Here is a 25,841-nt window from a genome sequence, read left to right on the forward strand (position 1 = left end):
GTTGGAAGACTGTAGTAGCCTCCTAACTGGCCTGCCAACTTCCAGTCTTGGCCTTCTATTTTTAAAAATGGTAATTAGACTATGTCACTTCTCTGCTGAAAACCATCCAATGCCTTCCCACTACTCTTTAATATCAAATCCAAACTCCTCCCCATGGCCAGCAAGTGTGGCGTGAATCCCTCTCCCACTTATCCCAAAGCACTCCTCAGTCCTTCCTGACTGACTTCCTTCCTGATCCCCTGGATCTCTCAGGCCTTGACATTTGCTACTTCCACTGCCTGAAGCACTCCTCCCTTGGTACTCAGCTCTTTCTTCTTCTTGGCTCAGGCCCAATGCTACCTTTTCAGAAGGTACCTCTCTCTGAGCCCTTCCCACTCCTGTATCAGTTACTTACATCACGGTGTTGATACTCTTCCTTCTGCTTTTCATCTCTAACTTGAATATAAGATTCCAGAGAGAACTTCCCTTCCCCCTCAATGGTCAACCCCCTCATTCCTCAGTGGAGCCTCAATAAATATTTATTGTAGAAGTCATCTAAATATAGGTGTGTGTGTAAGCATATGTATGTGTATAAACAAGAGTCTGTGTTTGCCTTTAGTACCTACAGGTTTAATAGACACAAGTATACACACATCGTGTTTGTGTGGATAGATATTTACCTAAATGGAATCAGCACTGCCATTTGTTCCCATCAGTAGATGAGTACATTGTTCCTGGGATGCCACTTCAATTCTAGCAGTGTCTAACTGCTGCCTTTAAGGGCTGTTATCACATCAAAAGTTGTTTGCTGAGCCTGGCAAAGTAATAACCGTGGGCGTGTTTCTTCTTTTATCCAGAAGACTAATGGCTGCTCCTTTCCCCTGTACATCCTAATGAGAACAATTAAATAGCCATTAGGAGGAGAACAGACATATGAACAAAAGGCTGATGTCTTGATCATTGGTGGGCATGTTTGCTGGGAGAGACACTGGCTAAATGGAATTGCAGGTGACCTGTAGAATTTTTCGACCTGTGTGCATGTTAAGAATGCTAGTGGGCTTATCTACCCTGAGAACTCCCTGTCCTCTTAGAGAAGGATGGCTTCACAAAGGCTCTGTAAACTTTTATTGTGGGAAGGGCATATGGGAGAATGACCATAATAATTTAATGGTTTCTTTGATTTGTAAAATCTTGCCCTTTAAAAGGCCTCAAAAGCCTATCCAAACCTGATCTATGGCCTCAACTATTAGCAGATGTATCACTAGCCTAGCAGAATGAAGAAGAGGGAAAACATACCCAGGCTCCAGTGAAATGACTAACTTCACTACTTAGAGCATTATTTGTGCCAGACTTGTTTTAAAAATTTCCCTTTATTTGTCAATCTTGCAGAAACCTGTCAAGTAACCGGCTCACCACACTTTCGTGGCAGCTCTTCCAGACGCTGAGTCTTCGGGAATTGTAAGTTTGGTTTTGAAGACTGTCCAGGTACTGAAGTGCTGGTAATGGGTGAATGGGGAGAAGTGTCAAGCAATGGAACTACCTAAAGGCTGAGCATACATCTACTTGAAGAGCCTTCTTGGGTTGGTTGACATAGAATGTACCATATTCAGTGAGAGCAATTAACCCTGTCGCTTGACTTCTGATGCTCTTTCTGGGCACAATCAATTTCAGAAGACAGGAGTCTCTTCTCTTATCATGGCTTAGTTTTGTGATCTGTAGGTAATTAGTTATAAAAGTATAGATATTTATAATAAATAATTTATAATAAATAACATTCATAATATATAACTTTACAGACTATTAGGCATGCTTTCATCTATATAACCTTAGATTTATCATCATAAGAGTCATAAGAGGTAGATATTATTATTCTCTGCATTTTATGGGTAAGGATTCTGAGCCCTAGAAAGACATGTGAGACTCAACTAAGACCACATTTCTAGGGACTAGCCAAGCTGGGACTTGAACCCACACCTTCTGACTTCAAAGTACGTGTCTTTTCACCACTCATAATCTTCAGCATATTTGGCTTCAGTATTGACATGCCAAGGGGTTTGAGGAGGCCATATATTTTTTCTATCTGCATGTGGACTGCTTAGCCTTGCTGTGGTCCAAGGCTGATCAGGGCACCCCTATCCCAGCCAGCCATTCTGCACAAACAGATGTAGGCTGGATGAGTGAACATTCGTGATCACTGCTGGAAAAAATAACTCATGTTGATGAGTGAGTCATCGGGGTCATCTCTGTGCATGAAGGACATCATATTATGTTGAGGGTATAAATCAAGCGATAAATTGAAAAGGAATTGAGGCATGGATCAAGTTAGGGAGTCAGGGTTCCAGAGACACCACTCATGTGTTCCCTCTTATTTGGTGACGCAGATCCAAATTCACTGAATGCAGATTGCTTTACTCTACCAAGAGGCAATGACCTTGGACCTCTGCCTATGCTGTTGGCCTTTCAACTTGTTCTCCCTTTACCTAGCAAGACCTGACTTCATGGATGCGTCAAAACCTTACCTTTACAGACCCAGCTCTTGATGCTTTACATCAAGCATCCCAATAACCTATTACCCCATGATGACCTTGTATACTGTAGGTGGAAAAGATAAATTAACATGACTACTACAATTTACTACTAACACTGATTTCTGAGTTCTTCCTCTGTGCCAGGCATTGTGCCAAGCAATCTATTAAGTTGTACACTTAATTTACTTTAATCCTTATGGCAATTCCGTAAGTAGGAATTATCACTATCACTTCACTTTGGAGGACACTGAGATGCTTAGCAAGGTTAAGTATCCTGTTTAAGGTCACTCACAGAATAGTGGCAGGGTGTGGACCCAAAGCCTTGACCACTGTGTTCAACTATCTCCCAATGTTTTCAGTCTGTTTCCAAGACAAGGATCTATTCTACGATAATTAAAAAAAAAAAGACATGATTGTGGTCTTTCTTAAGTTACCCTAGAACTGACTGAGGGCCTTGGGGGATCTCTTTCTTGGGTGTCTTGCATGTAATTATTCTGGAATCTGTAGCCCCTTCATCTTCAGGAGACCAGGGATGGCATCTCTCCAGGGAACACAGGGGGTCTGCTGTTGGCTGAATTATTGAGAAAATGTTCAGTGCTCTTTCTAAAAAATTATTGGATGTGAAATCAATGGTGTGCTGCTGCCCTGGTGACCTGTTTCGTGGAGTTTTAGAAACAGTCATTCCGTGGATATATATTTAAAGAAAATGTCAGATTTCTCCCAGAGGATCATGGGATTCTGCATTCATCTTTGCCTGGGATCAATACACCAGTGAGCTAGATGTGACTTATGGAGGAATGAAGACATTCCCTCCAGTGTGAGTCAGTGTTTGAGTGCCACCATGTCCATGGTGCATTTTATTTCTGTCATATTGTTAACTAAGAAAAAATTATATTGGAGAATAAAGAAGCCCCCCCCTCTAAGGAGCAATCGCCCTGGTAGGGGTCTAGTTTTTGAGGAAGAATTGAATCTTGAGAGAGAAAAATTTATCTTTTGGCTGGAGGGGCAGCGTGTTGGCTCTTAGCTGTGGCTATGATTAAAATCCAAACAATCCCAGTTCCTGGCAAATGGAAGAGGGGGTAGTATTTTCTTGTCTGACTTCCTGATTAGTCCACATGGCGCCATCTGCCATGAGCCATCTAGACTGCCAGGGTCTGCTCGATGGAGCCTGTGGGCTAGGGTGTGGGGATGGGTTGGGTATTTCCAGGAAGAAAGAATTTTGGCCCTGGAGGAGAAAGGGCTCAGTGCGTTGTGGAGCCAGGAAAGCCACAGACCAGAAGTGTGAGACTTCAAGTGACCCTCTGCAGGGACAGAAGGGGTAGAGGGTGCACAGCAATTCCTTAGCATGTTTCTTTCCATCATTAAGGACCTCTGCTGTACCTCAACCAGCCCCTCGCCCAGTAGAGGATCCTTGCTATAAGAATGGAAGGTCTGAGTGTCCACGACTTTTCCAGTAGGGCAGAAGGAGAAGGAAGAGGCACATCTTGAGCACCTCATGTGTGTGAGGTTCTGTCTCATCCTTGGAACAATAGTGTTACAAATGAGGGATTTGAGGCTTGGCTAAGTTAAAGAGCTAGTTCAAGATCACATGGCTAGTAAGTGTTACATCTGGGAATGAGTGTTATGATTTTTATTATTATCACTACCGTGATCTGATCTGCTGTTTCCAAAGCTGATGCTCTTTCTTTCACCTGACTCAAGCAACACACCCTGCATGCTCAGCCTCTCCTTCCAGAAGCCCCTCTCAAGATGGCGGGTCCCTTGAATGGAATCAAAGGAAAAAAACAAACAAACAGGTTACCATCTCAGAGTTCCTGCAGTGCACCAAGACCCTTCCTCTACTTTCTCTCATTTATTTTCGTGGGATGAAGGGGATGGTCTTGACCAAGCCCCTGGCTCATGACTTCCCCTCTGTCCAGGGGGGGCGTGCCTCTTATTGAGTGAATTGGAAGCATCTTCCATGACCTGCCCTGGAGTAGCCAGCATGGTTTCAGTGGCACAAGTTGGAAAAATTTGACTTGGCATTGTGCAGTGCTCTCAGAAGTTTCTGGTTATGGCAAGATGATTTTTTTTTTTTTTTGCTTGCGGAGAAGATTGGAGCTGTCTGTCCAAAAATCAGAGCAAGAATCAGAGAGATTGATTGTCTTAGAGATAAAGAATGAATTAGGAAGAAAAGAAGCTTAGATTCTGAATCTCAAGATACAGTTTACGCAATGGCAAGAGGTCCCAGAGGATGTAGACCCACAGCACAGAAACATTCCAGCAGTGCTCCAAGGACCCTTAATTTATCTTGAACAGGCTTCTCTGAATACCCTGCATGCACAGAGCAGACATGATTAAAATAGATTGGAGTATTTCATTTTCTTTTAGAGGAAAGTGATAATTACCTCTGGTATCATTTGAAGATTTAATCGACTTGGTAAAATATTAACTCAGTAGCGGGGATGGGTTTGGGCTGGTCCTGGTGCATTTCTTTTCCCTGTCTTGGCTGTGACAACTTTCCACAGCTCTTGGAGATGTCACTAAACAATAATGTTACTGATAGTATTACTATGGTGATCATTTCTGGCCTCTTAGTAGTTTCTTTTTGTTCCCAAATCATGCTAACATACATTATCATGAATCCTCCTAATAAATTTGTGAAGAAGGAAGGTTGAGCACAATGATCCCCGTTTTACTGGTGTTAAAAGAGAACCTTAGAGAGTTAAGTTATTTGCTGTATTAGTTTCCTAGGCTGCTTTAACAAATTACCACACACTTGCTAGCTTAAAACAATAGAACAGGCTGGGCACAGTGGCTCATGCCTGTAATCCCAGCACTTCAGGAGGCCGAGGCGGGTGTATCACGAGGTCAGGAGATCGAGACCATCCTGGCTAACACGGTGAAACCCCGTTTCTATTGAAAATACAAAAAAAATAGCCGGGCATGGTGGTGGGTGCCTGTAGTCCCAGCTACTCAGGAGGCTGAGGCAGGAGAATGGTGTGAACCTGGGAGGCGGAGCTTGCAGTGAGCCGAGATTGCGCCACTGCACTCTGGCCTGGGCGACAGAGCCAAACTCTGTCTCAAAAAACAAACAAAACAAACAAACAAACAAACAAAACAATAGAACATTATTGTTTCACCGTTCTGGAGGCTAAAAGTTTGAAATAAGGGAGTTGGCAGGGCCATACTCCCTTCAAAGCCTTTGTGGGAGAACCCGTCCTTGCCTCTTCCAGCGTCTGGTGGCTCCTGGTGTTTCTTGGCTTGTGGCAGCATCACTTCAACCTATGACTCCATCTCATATGCCTGCCATCCCTGTCTCTTTGTCTTTAATCTCCATCTTCTTTCTTTTTCTATTTCATTTTATATTTTTGAGATAGTCTTGCTCTGTAGCCCAGGCTGGAGTGCAGAGGTATGATCTTGGCTCACTGTAACCTCTACCTCCCAGGTCCAAGTGATTCTCCTACCTCAGCCTCCCAAGTAGCTGGGATTACAGGCGTGCACCACCATGCCCAGTTATTTATTTATTTTTTTGTATTTTTAGTAGAGATGGGATTTCACCATGCTAGCTAAGCTGGTCTCGAACTCCTGGCCTCAAGTGATCTGCCCGCCTTGGTTCCCCAAAATGTTGGGATTACAGATGTGAGTCACTGCGCCCAGCATGTCTTTCTTTTTTAAGGGTACCAGTCATTGGATTTAAGGCCCACCTGAAATTGAGAGTGATCTTATCCCTTGATCCTTAACTTAATTACATCTGCCAAGACTTTATTTCCAAATTAGGTCACATTCACAGGTACTAGGGGTTGGACTTGGATATATCTTTTTGGAGGACACAACTAAACCCAGTATATTCACTCGAAATGACACAGCTGGTCCAACTCAGATCTTTGGTTTGTGTGCTTTTCCTACCATCTGACTGTTGTTATCTCAAAGAGGCCTGTGCTGATGTCTTCATCCTTTGGGGATCCTGTACTGGGTGACAGCAGGGCTGTCCTGGCTGAGCTGGGTCCCCTCCTCATTTTCCACTGCCCGGCCCCAGGACTGCCACTGGCATTGTTGATGCTGTGCAGGGAAGAAGAAAACCACTAGAGTAATGACCGGAGGGAATCAGTGTTTTCTAAATACCCAGTGGTGGCCTTGGCTGTGCTGCAAAGTGCCTATCCTTACAAGCTCACATGGGGCTGAGCTAATCTGTGGGGAGCCCTCAGGGCCCTGCAATTACACCCCAGGCCATCTTGGGGCAAGGGCTGGATGTTGGTAAGCTTTGCCTTGCAGCAGCTGCTGCTGTATTATTCATGGAACCACCTGCATTATTCATGAAGCTTGGAAAGCCATGCTTTAGGTTCCACAGGACTGCCCCCAAAGCCCTGGCTAAAGGCTCCCCTGCTTGAGACCTAGTTCAATGGGAGGAGGGACACAGGATGGACAGCATCATTTAGACTTAGGATGTGGTGGTCTTTGCTTCTTGCCCACCTCACCATTTGAATCCTCTCTTGTCCAGATATAGATGATTGTGGATTTGCTCAGTGGGCTGTCTAGGGTGTCATTGTTTTAAGACTCAAAATGCTTTCTGCTGTGTGTGTGTCTTGTTCTCTTGGAGGAAAGTCCAGAGGGATGGGGGGAAAGCCCCACAGGTCTTTTGTAGTTTCCTGTAAACTCAATTGGAACAAAGGACCAGGTTTCAGGGTGCATCCCAGCTGCTGGATCAGGTCCTGTAAGCAGGACCCTGGGGGGAAAGGATGGAAGGAAGCAGAAAATTTGTACAAAGTCTTTGCCTAGCAGCATCCTTGGCACATCCCAAACATCTCACCTAATTCTCCGGCCAGCCTCAGGACATTCTGATGCTGTCTGCCTTTGGGGGGCTATGAGATGCTGGGATGTGCAGCAGTGCAGGGACCAGACAGGAGGCAGCACCACATCAAGTGCTGTGTGACTTGTAGCAATGCAGCCAAGCGCCTCGCCTGTCTAGTCTTTTCCACCCAGGTGGATAATTTGTATTTTTATACCTACTTAATAATGAATGACTGCATCTTGTCAAGTGAGCAGCTGGGAAAATCCAGGCTGACCTGGTTCAGTTCGCATATATTCAAGCATCTGGACCCTCCCTGTCATTCCAGCAGGGTGGCCAGGCCTCTCCTTGCAGCCCCCACAGTGTGAGCCCACACTGCACCACCTCCTCCGGCCTCTCTTTCCTGCACACACTGGGCAGCTCATCTGACCTTCTGCTCTCCTTTTCATGAGGGTTAAGTGAAGTAATGTGTGGAAGGCATTTAGTCTAGTGTTGGCACTATGGCAAGTGCTATGCTAATATTATGATCCTATAATGTCTATTACTTCCCTCTCATTTTTTCCTGCCTACCTTTTCCATTTTCTGTGTCTCATGTCCAGCCACACAGGCAACTTGACATAACCCCAAGACAACACCTCCAAGGCTTCTTGACCTCATCCTTCCCTTTCTCCTTCTAGGACCTTGATCTTTCCCTCCCCAGCCTCACCCCATCCCAACCTCATTTCTAATGTGTCCTCTCTACCTTTTTGCTGGTTCTTTCTCTTCTGTTTTGAACCAAAGACAGTTCTCCCTGCCATTGATTTCCTGTCTCTTGGAGCTTAAAATCTTGGGGTCATCTTTCACTTTTTCCTCTTCTTTTATCCCCTACAAAGCACCACTACCATTTTGCCTTCCTTGTGATGTTTACTGCATCTTCTCTTCCCTCTCTCCAGTTTTTCTCACTCCACTCTAGGCCCGTATTAACTAGGCAGCAGCTCTCAAGTGGTGATCCAGGGTATCCTGGGGGGCCCTAAGACCTTTTCAGGAGACTGTGAAGTAGAATCTATTTTCATAGTAACACTGAGCCATTATTTGCCTTTTTCACTCTCATCCTCTTATGAGCATACCGTGGAGTTTTCCAGAGGCCACAGGACGTGATAACATGGCTTTGATGAGGCATGGAGTTTGTGCTAATGTATTCTGGAGTGTTACATCTTTCTCAGTGTTAATTTCTAATTGGTAAATAGTGATCGATATGACTCACATAAACAACAGCTCTTTGAGGCCCTCAGTAATTTTTTTGGGAGAGTGAAAGGAGTTCTGAACCTAAAAGGTTGAGAATTGACCTGGACCCTGCCAGTCTATATGGTGCCTATGTGTGAGTTAGAAAAGATGCCCCATCTGGATGCATGTAGCTGTGGGTCAGGGTTACAGCTGGGTCTGGCCAAGAGTGTGCAGAGTGGATTTTATCCTCTGTTTATCCCTTTGGTTGAGTACTTTGAGAAATGCTCAAACTACACAACTGTACATGTTGATCCTGTGTTTGTAAATAATCCTAACTGACTTCTCAGTCTCTAGTTTTCCTCTTCTCCAGCTTATCCTGTACTTTATTGTTGGATTTCTCTTTTTACAGACTTCTTTGTTCATATTGTTCTCCAGTTCTAGAGGCCTCAATGGTTTTCCTCTGCCTCCTGGATAAATTCCAAATTTCCTGATGTGGCAGTAAAAATCCTCTACTATCTGGCTTCCACTCACCCTTCCAGCTTTGTTTCCCAGCACTCCTCAACACATTCTCTGTCCTGCTAAGCCTTTCTTTTCTGTTTTCACACCTTACTGTCAAATTCCCTTTGCCTTTGTTACTTCCTTCTACTTACCCCCAGCCCCCGTGCCACCTCCCCCCACCAACCTGGTCTTTGCCTATATGAGCTCCTGAAGTCAGGGCTCCTAGCTTGTTCCGCTCTGCTTCTCCCATGCACCCAGCAATGCCTTGCACATGACAGATGGGGTGGAGAGTACATGAGTTTTGAAGTCCAGCACACTGAGGTTTGAAACTGCTGTGTTGCACACCAGCCAAAGGACCTTGCACATGTGACTTAACCCCTCCAAACATCAGAGAGGGCCCCTCCCTCCTTGCAATTCTGGCCATCTCCCAGGGTTGTTGTAAGAAGCAAATGGCTCAGTAAGAGTTTGTTCCTTTTCCTTCACCTTTCTGACAGAGTACCATGTGCAGAGAGTACTTTTAGGCTAAGAGGATGATACCATGTAGGGGTATTTACACATTCTGCCTCTGGTGTCCTAGTAACTAGAAAGCACTGATTCCTTTCCCCAGGGGCCTCACATTTTCCTGAAAGCTGATTAATTTTGATGCATGTTTAACTATTTTGGAGTTTGCCAGTTGTCAAAAATATCCTAGGTCTTAGTGTGGTGTGCCCAAGTGCCCCTCCCTCTGCGTTCCAACAGATTCATCTCCTTGATGGTCCAGAAAGAGAATCATGTTTCCTCTAATGATCCAAGCATTCAGATTTATCTGGTGCTCTTTACTCTGAGTTTTGGATTGATTAATGCTGTTCATCCTCTCCTTAATAATCCCATTGAGAGGGGAGGTGACTTGCTTCAAATCACAAGGAAAATCAGTGGAGAAGGAGATCCTTGAAGGTGACTCTTCCCCTATTAAACATTCTTCTTCACCAGGCTGAGTGTTCCTGAAGGACAGCGACTGTCTTCTTCATCTCTGTGTCAGCAGCACTCAGCCCATGGCCAATTATGGAGCAGGTGCTTATTAAGAATTTATTGAATTTGGCTGGGTTGGGCGCGGTTTGGCTCAAGCCTGTGAATCCAGCCACACTTGGGAGGCCGAGACGGGTGGATCACCGACGGTCAGGGATCGAGACCATCCATGGCTAACACTAGGTGAAACCCCCCGGTCTCTACTAAAAAATACAAAAACTAAGCCGGGCGAGGGTTGGCGGGTGCCTGCTAGTCCCAGACTACTCGCGGAGGGCTGAGGCAGCGAGAATTGGCGTTGAAAACCCGGGGAGGCGGAGCTTGCAGTGAGCTGAGATCTGGCCACTGCACTCCAAGTCCGGGGCGACAGAGCGAGACTTCCGCCTCAAAAAAAAAAAAAAAAAAAAAAAAAAAAAAAAAAAAAAAAGCAATTTATTGAATTTATGGAAGAATAAAGCTGGTCCCAGGAAGGGCTTTGAGCATATCTTGGAAATAGACAACCACCTACTCCCCCAGGGAGTCAGTCAGTCTCATTCTCTCTCTTTCTGTCTGTCCTTTAACAAGAATTTTTATGCCAGGCTCAGTTCTAGGTTAGGGAATAGACAAAACAGGCAATGTTGCTGACCTCAATGGAGCTTAATTTTTATTCAGGGAGACAGACAAACAAACTAATTAAAAATAAATATTTGAAGTGATGCCAGTAGTGATAAATTCTAGAAAGACAAATATAGCATGGCAAGGGACTGGGCAGTATTAGACTGAGAGAGCCAGCCTTGTAGAGATGTTGGGTAAGAGCCTGGCAGGCAGTGGAAATAGCAAGTGCAAAGGTCCTGGGGTAGGAACAAACCAGTCAAGCAGGTGACCTTTCAGACACCAAGGTCAGTGTGGCTGAAGAGGAGGAGGGAGTGAGGGAAGATGAGGTCAGGGAGATGATGGAGAATGGTGCAGATTATTTAGGACTTTAACTTTGATTTTCAGTGAGATGGAAGGCCATTGGAGGGTTCTGAGAAGAGGAGCATCTCGAGCTGATGTCTGTTTGTTTTTCTTGAGACAGAATCTCGCTCTGTCTCCCAGGCTGGAGTGCAGTGGTGCAATCTCGGCTCACTGCAAGCTCCACCTCCTGGGTTCATGCCATTCTCCCACCTCAGCCTCCTCAGTAGCTGGGACTACAGGTGCACACCATCACGCCTGGCTAATTTTTTGTTTTTGTATTTTTAGTAGAGACAGGGTTTCACAGTGTTAGTCAGGATGGTCTCGATCTCCTGACCTCGTGATCTGCCCACCTCAGCCTCCCAAAGTGCTGGGATTACAGGTGTGAGCCACTGGTGTCTCCTTAAAAGGATCTCTTAGACAGTTGCATTAAGTGGTGTGGATTTCTTTCTTTCTTTCTTTCTTTTTTTATTTTGAGATGGATTCTCGCTCTGTTGCCAGGCCGGAGTGTAGTGGTGTGATCTCGGTTCACCACAACCTCCATCTCCTGGGTTCAAGCGATTCTGCTGCCTCAGCCTCCCGAGTAGCTGGGACTACAGGTGTGCACCATCAGCCTAGCTAATTTTTGCATTTTTAGTAGAGACGGGGTTTCACCATGTTGGCCAGGATAGTTTCAATCTCTTGACCTTGTGATCTGCCCATCTTGGCCTCCCAGAGTGCTGGGATTCCAGGCATGAGCCACCGTGCTCGGCTGGATTTCTTTTCTTAAAAAATTGAGTTTATTGTTTTAAAACTATAATTTATGGACTTACAAGGATTTTTCCACTTCTTTTGCAACCTTGTTAAATCCCTCCTCCCCTTAATTCTTGAACAGGTAGTGTCCCTCTTGTCCTCATAGCCCTAGGAGGGTCCTGAACCATCTTTGGTTCAGAGGTTCCCTTCCCCTCTCTCTTTGCCCACAGGAGGTTGGAGCAGAACTTTTTCAACTGCAGCTGTGACATCCGCTGGATGCAGCTGTGGCAGGAGCAGGGGGATGCCAAGCTCAACAACCAGAACCTCTACTGCATCAATGCTGATGGCTCCCAGCTTCCTCTCTTCCGCATGAACATCAGTCAGTGTGGTGAGTGAGTGGCCGCCCGGCCCAGCTGGCTCCAGGGAGGCATCCCTCAGACACCAGAGATGGTGGTGGACATTACCTTGGGATGCCAGAGCCTTCCTTTCGAAATGCCCTCCCAGCCTTGAACTCTGCAGTTGTGTGCAGATCTCCTGACTAACCATTCCCCTTCTTGGTCATTCCTGTCCCTTTGTGCACGAGCCATAGGAAGACTGGTTTCAGGAATGCAGACAGGAGTTAAATGTGCTCCTTCTCATCATACCAGATTCCCTTTCTCTCTGTGAGTTACCTGTCAACCAAACCTGAAGGAGTGTATCTCAAAGTGTGGTCTCTGGACTCCCTGTGGCAGCAGCTTCTAAGGAGTTTCCAGAAAAGCAGATTTCTGGGTCTAGCCACAGACTTTGAGAATGTCTGGGGATGGGTCCCAGAAATCTGAATTTTAAGCAAGTTCCCCAATGGGAGACTGAAACACTACTATTTAGATAACCAGAACCCAAAGTGTAATGATGCCATTGAGCTTAATTGCCAGAAATGCATTCCTTGAGCACTGCCCCCACCTCTCCACCTCCCGCTGCAATGTGGGAGACTACAGCTGCACAGTCTTCAATTCTGAGTTCTGATGTCTACTGGGGAGGTGATGGAAAGCGTCTTGGATTTGTGGGTCTTCCAAGAACCCAAGCAGATGGTGTTAGAGTCATTATTGAGCAAGGCAAGAAGTGCCACCATCAGGCCCATGGACAGAGCTTCCTTTGGGTAGTAAGTGTTTGCCTGTCTTTTCACCCACTTTGTCTGGCTCCCAGACCTTCCTGAGATCAGCGTGAGCCACGTCAACCTGACCGTACGAGAGGGTGACAATGCTGTCATCACTTGCAATGGCTCTGGATCACCCCTTCCTGATGTGGACTGGATAGTCACTGGGCTGCAGTCCATCAACACTCACCAGGTAGGCATCCTGGGCTTGAGCCCCATCAGGAGGTTAGAGAGTGATCACATTGTAGTCTTGAAGAAGAGGGAAAATTTGTGGTCTTGTTACTATAGGAAAAAACACATAGACTTGGGTTACATGCAGCTGCAATATTTTCTAGCCATTCTGCTCTACACATGCTACTCAACTTCTCTGTAACTTAGTTTTTGCTTCTGTAAAATGGGCATAGTATTGAACTACCATTCACCTCATAGGGTTAATATGAGGATGGCCCGAACCGTTGCCTATGAGGAGCCTGGCATTTGGTAGGTGTGCTTTCACACAAATATCTCCTTCACCTTCTGCTCAGCTTTCCTTTTGATTCCTAAAGGTATTTGGGGATTAGGTAGCAGAGCCATCTTTGTAGAAGCTGTTTGATTGTTACCTTTTTATTGGGGTTTTCAGACCAATCTGAACTGGACCAATGTTCATGCCATCAACCTGACGCTGGTGAATGTGACGAGTGAGGACAATGGCTTCACCCTGACATGCATTGCAGAGAATGTGGTGGGCATGAGCAATGCCAGTGTTGCCCTCACTGTCTACTGTAAGTGCATATTATTGTGGGGGATGGCTGTGTGTGAGGAGGAACTGGCATAGGAGGCTGGAGAGGGGCCAAGGTGTTGCCAGGGCTGAACTAGAGCAGTGAGCTGGTCTACCAGTGGGGAACAGAAGGACTCTTGTAGCGCAGGACTGAGAAGTAAGTCCTTGGATTAAAAACTCCAGAAGGAGCACCCTTGTCCCTCAGAAGATGGTGTGGCTCCAACTCAACTACATCTTCAGGACACTTCTAAGTTGGCCTATTCTGCCTTTTATTAAACCCCTAAGAGGTCCCAAGAGGGAGCCCTTCAGCTAAGGTGGATCTAGGAAGCTTGGATGAAGACAGACATTTCTTCCCCTCTGCTGGGATTGTGGTGGGACTTCTGCTTCCCTCAGCCTTTTCAGAGTGGGTGGGGAAGAACTGGGATTCCTATTTTAGTTGCTGGAAGGCTACTGCGGGTGGTGGTAGACTCTGTGTCCTGGATTTCAGCTGGCTTCTCCCTTGACAGATCCCCCGCGCGTGGTGAGCCTGGAGGAGCCTGAGCTGCGCCTGGAACATTGCATCGAGTTTGTGGTGCGTGGCAACCCACCACCAACACTGCACTGGCTGCACAATGGGCAACCTCTGCGGGAGTCCAAGATCATCCATGTGGAATACTACCAGGAGGGAGAGATTTCTGAGGGCTGCCTGCTCTTCAACAAGCCCACCCACTACAACAATGGCAACTATACCCTCATTGCCAAAAACCCACTGGGTACAGCCAACCAGACCATCAATGGCCACTTCCTCAAGGAGCCCTTTCCAGGTGAGGGCAGCGTAGCTGGCTCAGAGGTGTATGGATTCTTTCTACAAGCTTAGGAGGTGGGGCATGGTAGCTTGAGAGGAGAAGCAACATCAGTACTCATACTGTTATCATGGGCAACAAAACACACACTGGAACATGTGCAACCACCAGCTGCATCTGGTGTAAACAAGGATAGAGTCTCGATTTTCCAATAGCTGTCATGGTAAAAACCAAGACTCCTTAGAAATAATAGTTGTGCATGTTAGGGAATACTGTATGATAGTAGAGAAAGCAGAGACAGTAATGGTAGAGAATTCTGACCCAGCTCTTTACTTGTGGGGAGACTCTGAGCCTGATAGTTTGCTTTTCTAAGCCTCAATTTCCTCTTCTATGAAATAGTCATGATTACACTGCTCCTGTGACTTTTAAATGAGTCAAGGTATATAAAGCACATCACAGGGTTTGATACCTGATGATGGTTCCGTGACTTTCCATTGAAAAGGACTTGAGAGTGTGTCCAGTTTAACCCTCCATTTAACAGATGAATGAACTGAGCCTCATTCTACTTGCTGATCTGTGGCAAGGTTTGATTTGGATCTAGGCCCCGAGGTCTGTGGCTTCATTTCTCTCTTGTTCCATGGTGAGCTACTGTGGGTCATACCTGATGCCCTCAGTGTATAATAGTGCTAATGTCAAGTGGACCAGGAAAAATTATTGAAATTACTGAAGAATTTTGCTTGATTTGATTTTGGGAGTTGATTCTGTCTTTTTGTGTCTGGGGTAAGATGCTTTAACTATCTTCCTGAAGTTGGAGGAGATAAAAACACCAAAAGAGTTTAGTGAAAGTGATTGTAGCATCTTTTTATGGGTTCTGCAATTGATGAGTTTTGTCCGTGAAGCCATGGGTCTTTGCTGAGCTTGGTGCTTTGTTTTGGGAAGTGACTAGGAGATCTAGGAATCAGGAGTTCCAATGGGATACAGTGTAAAAACTGATATGACACATACACACATGCACATGCATGCTCACACATGTGCGCAAAGGGAAGAGGCAGCAAGAGCTAGCAGTAGGCAGCATCTCTTTTTATGAAGTCAGCTTCACAGTCTACAAATTACCAGGGTGTGGCAGCTCCAGGAGGCCTTATTTATTTCAGTGCAAGGGAACTCGTACTAGAGGCCCCAAGAGTGAAGTCGGAGAAATGTGGCTGCATGTGAAGCTAAATTCTTGCCATTGAGGTCCCAGGGACGATGGAGCTGTCTTTTTAGAGGCGTTTGAGAATGTGCAGATATTTGAGGCCCTGGAAATCCCACGTGGTCTGAAACTTCCATCATCCCCAGTAAGCTCAGTGAAAGCCCCCATGACACTTTCCCTCCTGGGTCACACTGGGCTCTCTTTCAGCAGGTAGATGAGTCCTGGCCTGCACTGTTGAAGCAGAGGCTTTTAAAGTGGAGACACTTTGCTCTTAAGGTCTACAAGGGCAGGCTAGGTCTTCTTGACATAAAAGACTGAAACTTTGCCCTGCCTATGGCCTGATGAAAGAATAAAATCTGTTTTTAAAGAGGAAAGTCTATACATTGGTGAGAGAAAGTCTTGATTGGTGAGGAAATGAAGCACCCTGAAGCAATGCTTCTGTTTCCAAAGAGAAGCTTCTGGGGCCCAGAGAGGGGGGAACCCTAGAATGCTCAGGAGGGAGGAGAAGCCACTTCTGGGCTCCTTCTACCAGGGGTGTCCTGAGAGTTGTGAGGTAGCAGCAGCTGTTGGATTATGTGGTGGACACAGCTTCTCTGTTCTCTCCTTTATCTCAAGAGGAAGCAATTCTTTGCATCCTCTCAGTCGTCAGAGGTATCTCAGAAATACCTCCTCTGCCCCCATGAGATGCAGCAGCCCCTTCTGTTAGTCTCTGGATACCCTTGTCACCATAGTAAGTTATCAGTGCACCTCAGGCCAGTGGTTCTCAAAAGTGACCTTTGGTCCGTGGACCAGCCCCATCCGCATCACCTGAGAATGTGTTAAAACTTAAGTTCTTAAGCGCCACTCACATCTACTGAATCAGAGATTCCAGGGTGGGGTCTAGCACCTATGTTTTAACAAGCCCCCAGGTGACTCCAGTACTCCCTCCTTTGCAATCTACTACCGTGGAATTGGATGGGAATCTGGCCCCAGGGGGACGGAGGGAGGATAGAGTCACAGAGAAACTCAAAGAGAAAGCATCTCACCTGAGCTCATTTCCTCAGACCCATCTCCAACCTGCTAGGGCCACCCTGTGGGAAGGTTTGTTTGTTTTATGAGTCTAGGTCAAAGGAATCAATGGGTGATGAAAAGGCAGTGACAGGGAAAAGATGGACCAGTCATGCCAAGTGACAAGATGCTTAAACGTTCAGGAGAGCTAATTATTTGGAGGTGCAGGCAGAGATGCGTGACAACCCTCTAAACCGAATTCACCCCAGCTAAGCCTAGATGCAAAGATGGTCTGTGATTCTTGCTCTTCGCTTTTGATGTGAGAGTGTGGAAACATCATGACTATCATGTGTGTTTCTCTTTTGCTTCCAGGCAGCTAAGCATGGAGGCTAAGAGCAGGCACTCTGAAATCAGACAGACTTAGGTGCAGATCCCATCTGCAGCCCCTCCCAAATAGCCCTCCCATCTGGTGACCTGGGCTCCTAGCATAGGGCTTAGTGCAAGGTCAGTACTAGGTGAAGGACAATCACTTCTCTGTGCCTCTATTTCTGTATCTGTGAAATGGGAATGATAATATCTCCTGTCTAAGTTACCATGAGGCTTAAAGGAAGTCATGCCTGCCAAGTGCTTAGCAGTGCATCTGGACAGAGAAAAGGGTTACTAGCTGTGGGCCATTGTTAAGATTCTTAGGATGTAGAATTGAGATGAATTCAAGAGTTCTAGAACCAGTAGTCATTCTCTGGTCAAGCTAGTAAGTTCTAACAGATAATCTTAAGGTAGTCTAGGCTAGTGGTGATGGAACCACATTGCCAGGGCTCTAATTCTCACTCAATCACTTGTCAGCTCCGTGATGTCAGGCAAATTGCTTCACCTTCCTGCTTTTACCTTAAAGGTTGTGGTGAAAATTAATTTACAGAAGGGGCCCTTCTTGAAGAGTTATGGTCTGGGACTGTAGGAGACATGTGTATTCCCTTCATGGCACAGCCCCAGTTCACGTTCAGATTGTTCCTTGGTGTGCTGGACAAGTGCTCCTCCCAGCCTGCTGGTGTAGCTAGAGGTGAGGACCAGTCCTGGGTACCATCCTCTTCCAGGCTGAATGCCTAAACCCTCCCATAGGTTAGAGAGGAGTCAGGATGTCTCCTTCTTCCAAAGCTCATGTGCTTTCTGGATGTATAAATGCTTCCAGGCTCTGGCAAAAGTCCTTAAACATTCATAGGCTGATTTGGAGATAACAGGGTTCACAGCAAACAGGGTTGACCAAAACATTTGGCTAACATGAGAATATTCTCGAATAAATGGGAGCCTCATGAGACATATGCAAATCAATGTAAACTGCGAATTGATCTGGCCCCTCTCTTCTCTCAGGCTCTGAAACCCAGGCTAGAGTTTCCATTTCCTCCATCCTCCCCCTGCCCCAGACAGGCATCTGGTCACCTGCCATTGAGAAGAGGGTGTCGGCATGAAGGGAATGGCCAGAAATGTGAAGATAGCTCTGTGGCTATCCCCCAAAACAATACAGAACAGACAACAAACAAGCAATCGAACTGCGTTTACCATAAGTAAGACTTTGTTTGAAGGATACCATAAGTAAGACTGTTTGAAGGATTCCCTCACAGAAACTATCCTATTCCCCACAGGTAGTTAGAGAATATCTGCTGGTTCATACTTGATAGAGCTAAGACTGTGAGGGCCCACAATGAGTGAATGAATGAGTGAATGAATGAATGAATGAATATACTCTTACTTTTCAGGGCATGGTGGGCTGAGTCAGGAGGCTGTGTAGTATGATATAGTGCATTCCAAAGGGAACAGCAGCATCAGCATCTCCTGAAAACTTGTTAGAAATGCAAAATCTTGATACTTACCCCATGTCTACTGAATTAGAAACTCTAAGGTGAGGACTAGTAATCTGTGTTTCTTTTAATTTTAAAGATTTTAACTTTTCATTTTGAAATAGTTTGGAATTCATATTTTAAAAGTTACAGAATCATACAAGGCACTTCCTTCCACTGTTTGTCCAGCTTCCCCAGATGTTAACATTTTACCTAATCATGATGCAATGATCGAAACCAGGATGTTAACATTGGTCCATCACTATTATCTATGTACAGATGTGAATTACATTTTATCAATTGTCCCATTGATGCTTTTTCCTTGTCTAGGATCCAATTCAGAATTACACACTGCATTGAGCTCCTGTGTCATCTCACTCTCTTTAAATCTGGGACAGTTCCCCAGTCTTTGTCTTTCATGATCTTGGAACTTTCCAAGAATACTAGTTTTTTTTTTTTTGTAGACTGTCTTTCCATTTGGAAGTTTCCGATTTTTTTCCCTAATGATTAAATTCTAGCTATGCATCTTTGGCAGGAACTCTGCAGAAGTGATGCTCTGCCCTCTCAGTGCATCGTTTCGGGGGTGTGTGATGTCGATAGGTTTTGGTACTGGGAGTGTTAACTTTATCACTTGGTCAAGGCAGTGTCTGCCAGTTTCCTCTGCTGCAAACAGATGATTTTCCCCTTTGTAAGTCATCAGTATAATATTTTTAAACTACATAAATAGCTTGTTTCTCATCCTTCTTTCACGCTCTAATTTTAACATTCATTGATGATTCCTGCCTGAAACAATTATTACTGTAGTATTTGTGAAATGGTGATTTTTCTATTTCTATCATTCCTCCTACATTTAAAAATCAGAATTCTCCTGTAAGGAAGAGTGTTTCATTCTTCCACCTTTTATGTATTGAATTGTTTATTTGTATCAGTATGGACTCATGGATATTCATGTTGTTCTATGGTTGGTAATTCATGTATTCGTTTGCTAAGAATGCTACAGCAGTGAAATACCATAGATTGGGTGACTTAAACAACACACATTTATTTCCTCACAATTCTGGAGGCTGGAAGTCTGAGACAAAGGTGCTGGCAGGGATGGTTTCTCCTGAGGCCTGTCTCCTTGGCTTGTAGATGGCAGTCTTCTCTTTGTGTTGTCATGTGATTTTTCCCTCTGTGCATGTGTGTTTACGTTCAAATTTCCTCTTATAAGGATATCAACCATATTTGATTAGGACTCACCCTAATGGCCTTATTTTAACTTTAATATATCTTTAAAGACCTTTTCTCCAGATACAGTCACATTCTGAAGTACTAGGGGTTACAGTTTCCATATATGGATTTTGGGACAATATAATCCTAATCCATAACAATCCAGGACTATCATCATTTTGTTGCTTAAATGATCCTACATTGGGCCATTGAGATTCCCTGTACATTGGTTCCTGTGCCCTGTCTCCAGGCCTCCATTAATCTCTGAGCACTTTCTTACTTTTTTAGTATTGCAATCCATTCCAGGCACATGTTGTTCTTTCCCTGGTCCAGCCCTGAAATCACCCATTTCTCCAAGGAATCTTCACTCCTTTTATTGGATGTTGGTAGCAATCACCCTCTGGTTGCTTCTGTTGTGTGCTAAAGTTTGAGCATCTCTGGTAGAGTGGGCAAGAGCCTGGACTGAGATTTGAATTCAGCTCTAATTTCTTCTTAAATGAGTCACATCCAATTAGTTACTTAATCTGTATGAGACTGTTTTCTTATCTGTTAAGTGAGGATAATGCTACCACCTCTTAGAATGGTAATAAGGATTGAGTGATGTGTTACATGAAGCATTTAGCACCGTCCCTGGCTCATCAATGTGCAGTAAGGATTAGCTTTCATTATTAGGTGAGTTATTTCTGGAGACCAAAGATCAAATAGCACATTACCATCTGCAGGATGGGCAGATTCTAGAGGGATTCTCAAGAACTTCTCAAAGACCTACTAGAATCAACTCTGCATATTACTTTGAAGAATTTTATCTTGAGATCATACCTGGCATTTTTAAGGAATGTCTAGGGGAGCCACCCTGTAGCCCCATCCCCAGCACTTTGGGTCTTTAAGGAAGCAGAGCTGTGAATGAGACAGAGGGTCTGGTTTTAATTTCCTACCTCATAATGAAACTGGTTTGGTTTCTTGTTCCTAGGTGGGCCACCTCCCTTGAAACCAGGAACTTTATCTCTTACTCCTTCTCCTTTTGGAGGACTACCCCCTAAAGTGGTAGTGTAGCATGGGGAGACAGGTGATGTGCCAAGGATTTTAGTTTGTCAGTTGCCATGGGAACAGGGAATCATGGTGAATGGGAGAGATCATAGCTATTAGGATCATGTAGTGTGTCTGTTTGGGTTTTTATTAAATTTGTTAATTATCTCTTTGTCCTTTTTTTGCAGAGAGCACGGATAACTTTATCTTGTGTAAGTCTGCTTTACCTGTTGCTTTGAAACTGATTTATTCTGATACTATCGGTAACTATTGAATTCAAATAGCCCTCTCTCCTATTCCACATCATCCCTGGCCCATGGCAGCTGAGGGCATCTGAGTGAACTGTGAAAGGAAACTGAGGGGTAGCAATACCTTTTGGGCAGTTCCAAGCCCACTTTTCTTGGATAATCACTCTGTGGTTCACTTTCCCCCAGGGAGTTTTTCTAACATTGACAATGTTGTGAATCTCTTTACCTGGATAAAGAGGGGTTGTGTGAGGATGGACATGGGTTTCATGTGCCTCAATAGACCCCTATTGATCATCTTAGTTGTTCTTGCAGAGAGAATATGGAACCTATAAACCTGCTAGTGTTTCTCACCTGCTTCAAGAGCCTGAGCATTTGGCCAGGACTCGCCTCATGAGAGCTTGACTTACAAGGTTTCCTGATAGGCTCATGTGTCCTCAAAAGGAGTTATTGAGGCTCAGTTTATAAGTGATCTGGGACTAGGGCTAGATAATCCTAAAAGAATTTGGGGTTTTGTTTATGGACTGTGGGGAAACCTGTATTTGTTCCTTTTTCTTTTCTTTTTTTCTCCATGGGAGGTGGAAATAACAGCAGCAACTGCTGCCATTTCTGCCCTGTGTCTGGCTTGAGATAGTAGATGCTGTTTAGAAACACCCTCGGCTTTTTGGTACTGATGTCAATATCATCTGTGATTTCTTTAGTTGTCCTCAGCCTTAGAGGACTTGTAATCTTGCAGATTATCCCTTCAGAGAATTTTGAATTGGGGCCATTTCTTGTCAAGGAGGTGATTCTAGATGGTGGAGTGGGGGGAAAATTGATACTTGGCTTCCCATCTTGGCCTTGCTGGGTAAAGGTGGTGTTTCCCTGTCAGATGGTTCTATTTTTTTAACTTAAGCTGCCATTGTGTTCTGAAATCAGTGTTAGGAGAATGGATAGTGGGCTGTTTGATGGATTCCCAGGCCTCCTGGATCTCACTGAGGAGTAAAGAAGGAAAGAGGGAGGGCACAAGAGAGACAGGGAGAGGAAAAGGAATGCCTGTGGCAAGGAGAAGCAGAATGTCAGCAACAGCTGCCACCATCAGTAACATTTGCCTAATCCAGACCCTGGCCAGGATCCCAAACCATGTTTCTTTTTTCTATTCCATAGCTCATGGCCCAAGTTGCCCAGGTTATGTTATTTTCTCTGGGGTGGGGAATGGGACTGAATGTCCTTTATTCCTATGCAACCTGTGCTTGAAGTGTAACACCAGCCAGATGGTCAGATAGGAACCTGGGCTCTGGGGGCAGGGCAGGGGGTGGGGGTGGTCCTGCAAAGCCTGGGGAAGGCAGGCTGCAAGAGCCTGGCTTTCAGAGGATGTTCTCCAGGGGAAGTCTCAAGGGGCTTGGGAGTTGGGCAGGGACTGTGGCTGAGCCTCCCCAGCCAGGAAGCTAACTGTCCTCCTCCTTTTTGTGTTTGATTTTCAGTTGATGAAGTGAGCCCCACACCTCCTATCACTGTGACCCACAAACCAGAAGAAGACACTTTTGGGGTGAGTCACTTTTTGGTCAAGAGGAGTGTGTTAACTGACATAGTCATTTTAAGATGTCATTTGTGTTGCTAACTTTTCCAAATATTATCTTACTTGAAACTTTGAAAAAAAAGTAATGAATTGAATTGCATTCAGGCAGTTTAAACCTTCCTTGTTGGATGGAAATAGTTCATTGTTTGAGGAAGTCTTTGAGGATCTGCTCCAAGCCCTAGGGTTCAGAAAATCCCCGTCTGTTAGGAGCCCAGTGGGGCCTGATTTGCAGGGGCTGCTAACTGTACAAGTCTACTACAAAAGGCCAGGTTGCTCAGGGCATCTTCTTGGGTGGGGTTTCAAGCGCCCACTCCTACTATTTCAGAGCCTAAGATTACTCTGGGGAGGAGGAGAAAGGATTCTTTTTAGAGTCCAGATCTTTTCGACTTTCTTGGATAAGAATATTATATAAGGAATTTTAACTGAAGATGCAGAATTCACTTGCTAATTAAAACAAAATTAGGAGCCTCTCTAGGCTTGCTTTTGCATCTGTTAGCATGGCCCCAGGTGAGAAGGGGCTCAGAACGTTGAATCATGGAACTTTCTCTAATCAAACTGGGTAATTTATGTAGCTTTAAATGTTCTTAGGGTCTCACGGATTTCTTCTTCTAAAGACCTTACTCAGTATTGCAATTCTGAGAAGGCTACAATTACTATGGCAGTAGGACGGTTCTTATCTGGGCACACACATTATTTTCAAAAAACTTGGGTTTTCCATGATTGTTGCTGACTGTGTTTCTGGTTCCTCATAGGTATCCATAGCAGTTGGACTTGCTGCTTTTGCCTGTGTCCTGTTAGTGGTTCTCTTCATCATGATCAACAAGTATGGTCGAAGGTCCAAATTTGGAATGAAGGGTAAGGTGGGAGTTTCATTTTCAAGGGTGTCATGGGGGGAAACATTATTGCTTTTGATCAAAAGATACTGTTTTAATCTCCCATTGCTCTCTGAGAGGGCCTCCAGTCATGGGGTCTAAGTGGTACTGGTGGAAACTCCTATTTGCCCCTTGTTCTTGGTAATTATGGATTGAAGGCAGTGTTGGGATCTGTGGGAACCAAACTGTGGATCCACATGGTTTTGCTTTGACTGCAGATAAACATTGCTTAGATGGGCTTATGCAATGAGGATAATTTGGAAAGGAAGTTGGATTTCAGGGCAAATGAAGAGGGACTTTGGTTTATTTTCATTATTGGTGAGTAAATGGATTCCTAGTTTGAGGACATGGTTTTCCTATTGTTTTTGAAGTTGTGTTGGGAAGGCATCAGCACAGCAAGATGTAGGGTAGACTCTGGCTTTGAAAATCTGCCCATGCAATGGGATCTCAGCACGTAGCTCTACACAGAGTCCCAGAGTGGATGCCAAGAGCAACATGATTTCTAAATCTGCTGGCTGTCTTCCATGACATACAGTGCTCCACTCCACTGTGGCAGGGTGGGGTGGTGGGATGTGGCTCTTTGCCAAAGCTCTGGTAAGGGGACTGGCATGAAAGGGGTTAACATGGTGAATTAGCATCCACCTGCCTGGTCTCAGAGATGGATGTGACCAAATGGCTCAAAAGAGGCTGGGTACCAGTTCCAAAACAGAAACTTGAATTTCAAGATATACTTCCAGCTGGGTTTCCATGTATGGTGATGTTGGATGGGGGTGGGTAGGGAGGGGTGATAAGAGGTTTGACAAACTATCAGGTTGCTGAGCAAGGAATCCGGTTGGTGTTATCTGGTGAGACTATGGGATGTGTAGAGAGATGAATTTCTAGGGGTTCTCTGCATGAGCTTGTGTCTGTGGTGGGGGACCTTGGGCTCAGGAACTGAAGAAGAGTACATGAATGGCATTCATAGGGATGGTGATCCCCTGAGTTGTATGCACATGTTGGAATGTTTGCGCATGAAACCAAACTAGTCCGTAGCTTTCACTATATTCTCAGAAGGCTTTGTAACTCCTTGAAAATTCAGAACACTGATATATAGGGAAACACCCAGAGAGGATTAGAAGGGTAGAAAACCCTGTAGTCCCAGCTACTCAGGAGGCTGAGATGGGGAGATTGAGCACAGGAGGTCAAGGCTGCAGTGAGCTGTGATCGCACCACTGCATTCCAGCCTGGGCAACAAAGCAAGACCCTGTCTCAAAAACAAACAACAAACAAAAAATGGGTACAGGTTGCCCTGTTTCCAGAAGGTTTCTGCCTTAGCACTCTCTGCTCTTGATGAACCTGATCAAGTCACAACAAAGCAAGCTAGTTTTTCTTAAGTCATCTGAGATATTTTGACTAGGAGAAAGACATGTTCAGGCAAATTATAAAGATGGGATGGAAGTTTGTCTGGAAGCCAGATGATTTAAACAAAATCAGACCACTTTTAAGCACCTAGATTGGAGATGTCTTATCTGCAAACAGATAAGACACATGCCAAACAGGGCTTTCTAGGTCTAGAAGATGAGACGACCACTGAGTGAGCGCACAGCTTTCAATCTTTGGATAATCCTTGGGCACCCGGTTTTGAGGACTGGCACTATTATTGCCTATGCAAAGTTTTCCTACCATGCAGGGAGCTTTTCTAGCTCTTCCTCTTTCCACCTGAGAAAACATTGGGGCCTTGACCAAAGAGAAGAATGGGGCATTATTGCTCTTTCCCTGAGGAGGCGCACCACCAGCTGAGACCCTGCAACATGCTTGGCAGTGCTGTGAGAGCAGATTTTTCCTATTAATTGTCATCCTGTTTCTGGAACAGCGTGTCCCCATGTCGGATGGATTAGGCAGCACCCAGGGTGGTGCCTCCCCTCAGCTGTCCTCAGAGCTTCTCCCAGCCCCTGCTCCCCTCTCCCAGGCAGAGCTTCCTTTCTTGGCCCTGGTTGGGTCAGGAGAACATGTCCACGTAGGTAGAAGTGAAATATCCTCTACTGTAAAGTCAGGCAACTTAAACAAGTTATACTGGAGTTATAGTCAAGATGAGATGGTGTATCTAAGGCTCACCTTGTTTAGAATTAAGTCTGAATCTCTTTGATCTTTATGAATGCAGATTATGTTTAGGTCTCACTTTAGGATAAATAAGTGCAAACCAAAATAAAATTCTAAGTCCCCCAACCATCTGAATGCATCCCTCTTCTCAACAAGGGCATCCCAAAGTTAACCTGAAAAACTAGTTCAGGCCATGATGGGAAGGAGGGAGCCATACATGCCTCATTATACCCTCCTTCTTTTTGGAATTACTGATAGAATAGACTCTTTAAGTCTGATGAGAAACATTTGCAATCTATTCTCTCTGAAGCCTGCTATCTGGAGGCTTCATCTGCATCATAAAACCTTGGTCTGTATAACCTCTTACTGAGCCTTCCTATTGAAAATAACTCTTTCAACCAACTGCCCGTCAGAAAATCTTTGAATATGCCTATGACTTGGAAGCCCCTGCTTCCAGTTGTCCTGCCTTTCTGGTCTGAACTAATTTACATCTTACATGTATTGATAGATGCCTTACGTCTCCCTAAACTGTA

The 25,841-nt window shown here is 45.0% G+C and overlaps 1 protein-coding gene across 7 annotated transcripts in view; it reads left to right on the top strand.

Annotated features, from left to right (window-relative positions):
* NTRK3 (neurotrophic receptor tyrosine kinase 3) overlaps positions 1-25,841 on the top strand; it is a 394,945-nt gene that overhangs the window by 112,093 nt on the left and 257,011 nt on the right. For 5 of the 7 annotated variants that reach the window (XM_017882063.1, XM_017882065.1, XM_017882067.1 and 2 more), the window contains exons 4-11: positions 1,369-1,437; positions 11,871-12,028; positions 12,823-12,965; positions 13,392-13,533; positions 14,036-14,332; positions 20,743-20,766; positions 22,263-22,327; positions 23,110-23,212. In XM_017882063.1, coding sequence (XP_017737552.1) covers positions 1,369-1,437; positions 11,871-12,028; positions 12,823-12,965; positions 13,392-13,533; positions 14,036-14,332; positions 20,743-20,766; positions 22,263-22,327; positions 23,110-23,212 — 1,001 coding nt within the window. The remainder of the gene's footprint in view (positions 1-1,368; positions 1,438-11,870; positions 12,029-12,822; positions 12,966-13,391; positions 13,534-14,035; positions 14,333-20,742; positions 20,767-22,262; positions 22,328-23,109; positions 23,213-25,841) is intronic. The other 2 variants (XM_017882064.1, XM_017882066.1) reach the window with 1 other exon arrangement.

The sequence above is a fragment of the Rhinopithecus bieti genome, unplaced genomic scaffold (genome assembly GCF_001698545.2).
Source record: "Rhinopithecus bieti isolate Rb0 unplaced genomic scaffold, ASM169854v2 scaffold_12070, whole genome shotgun sequence".
Lineage (NCBI taxonomy): Eukaryota > Metazoa > Chordata > Mammalia > Primates > Cercopithecidae > Rhinopithecus > Rhinopithecus bieti.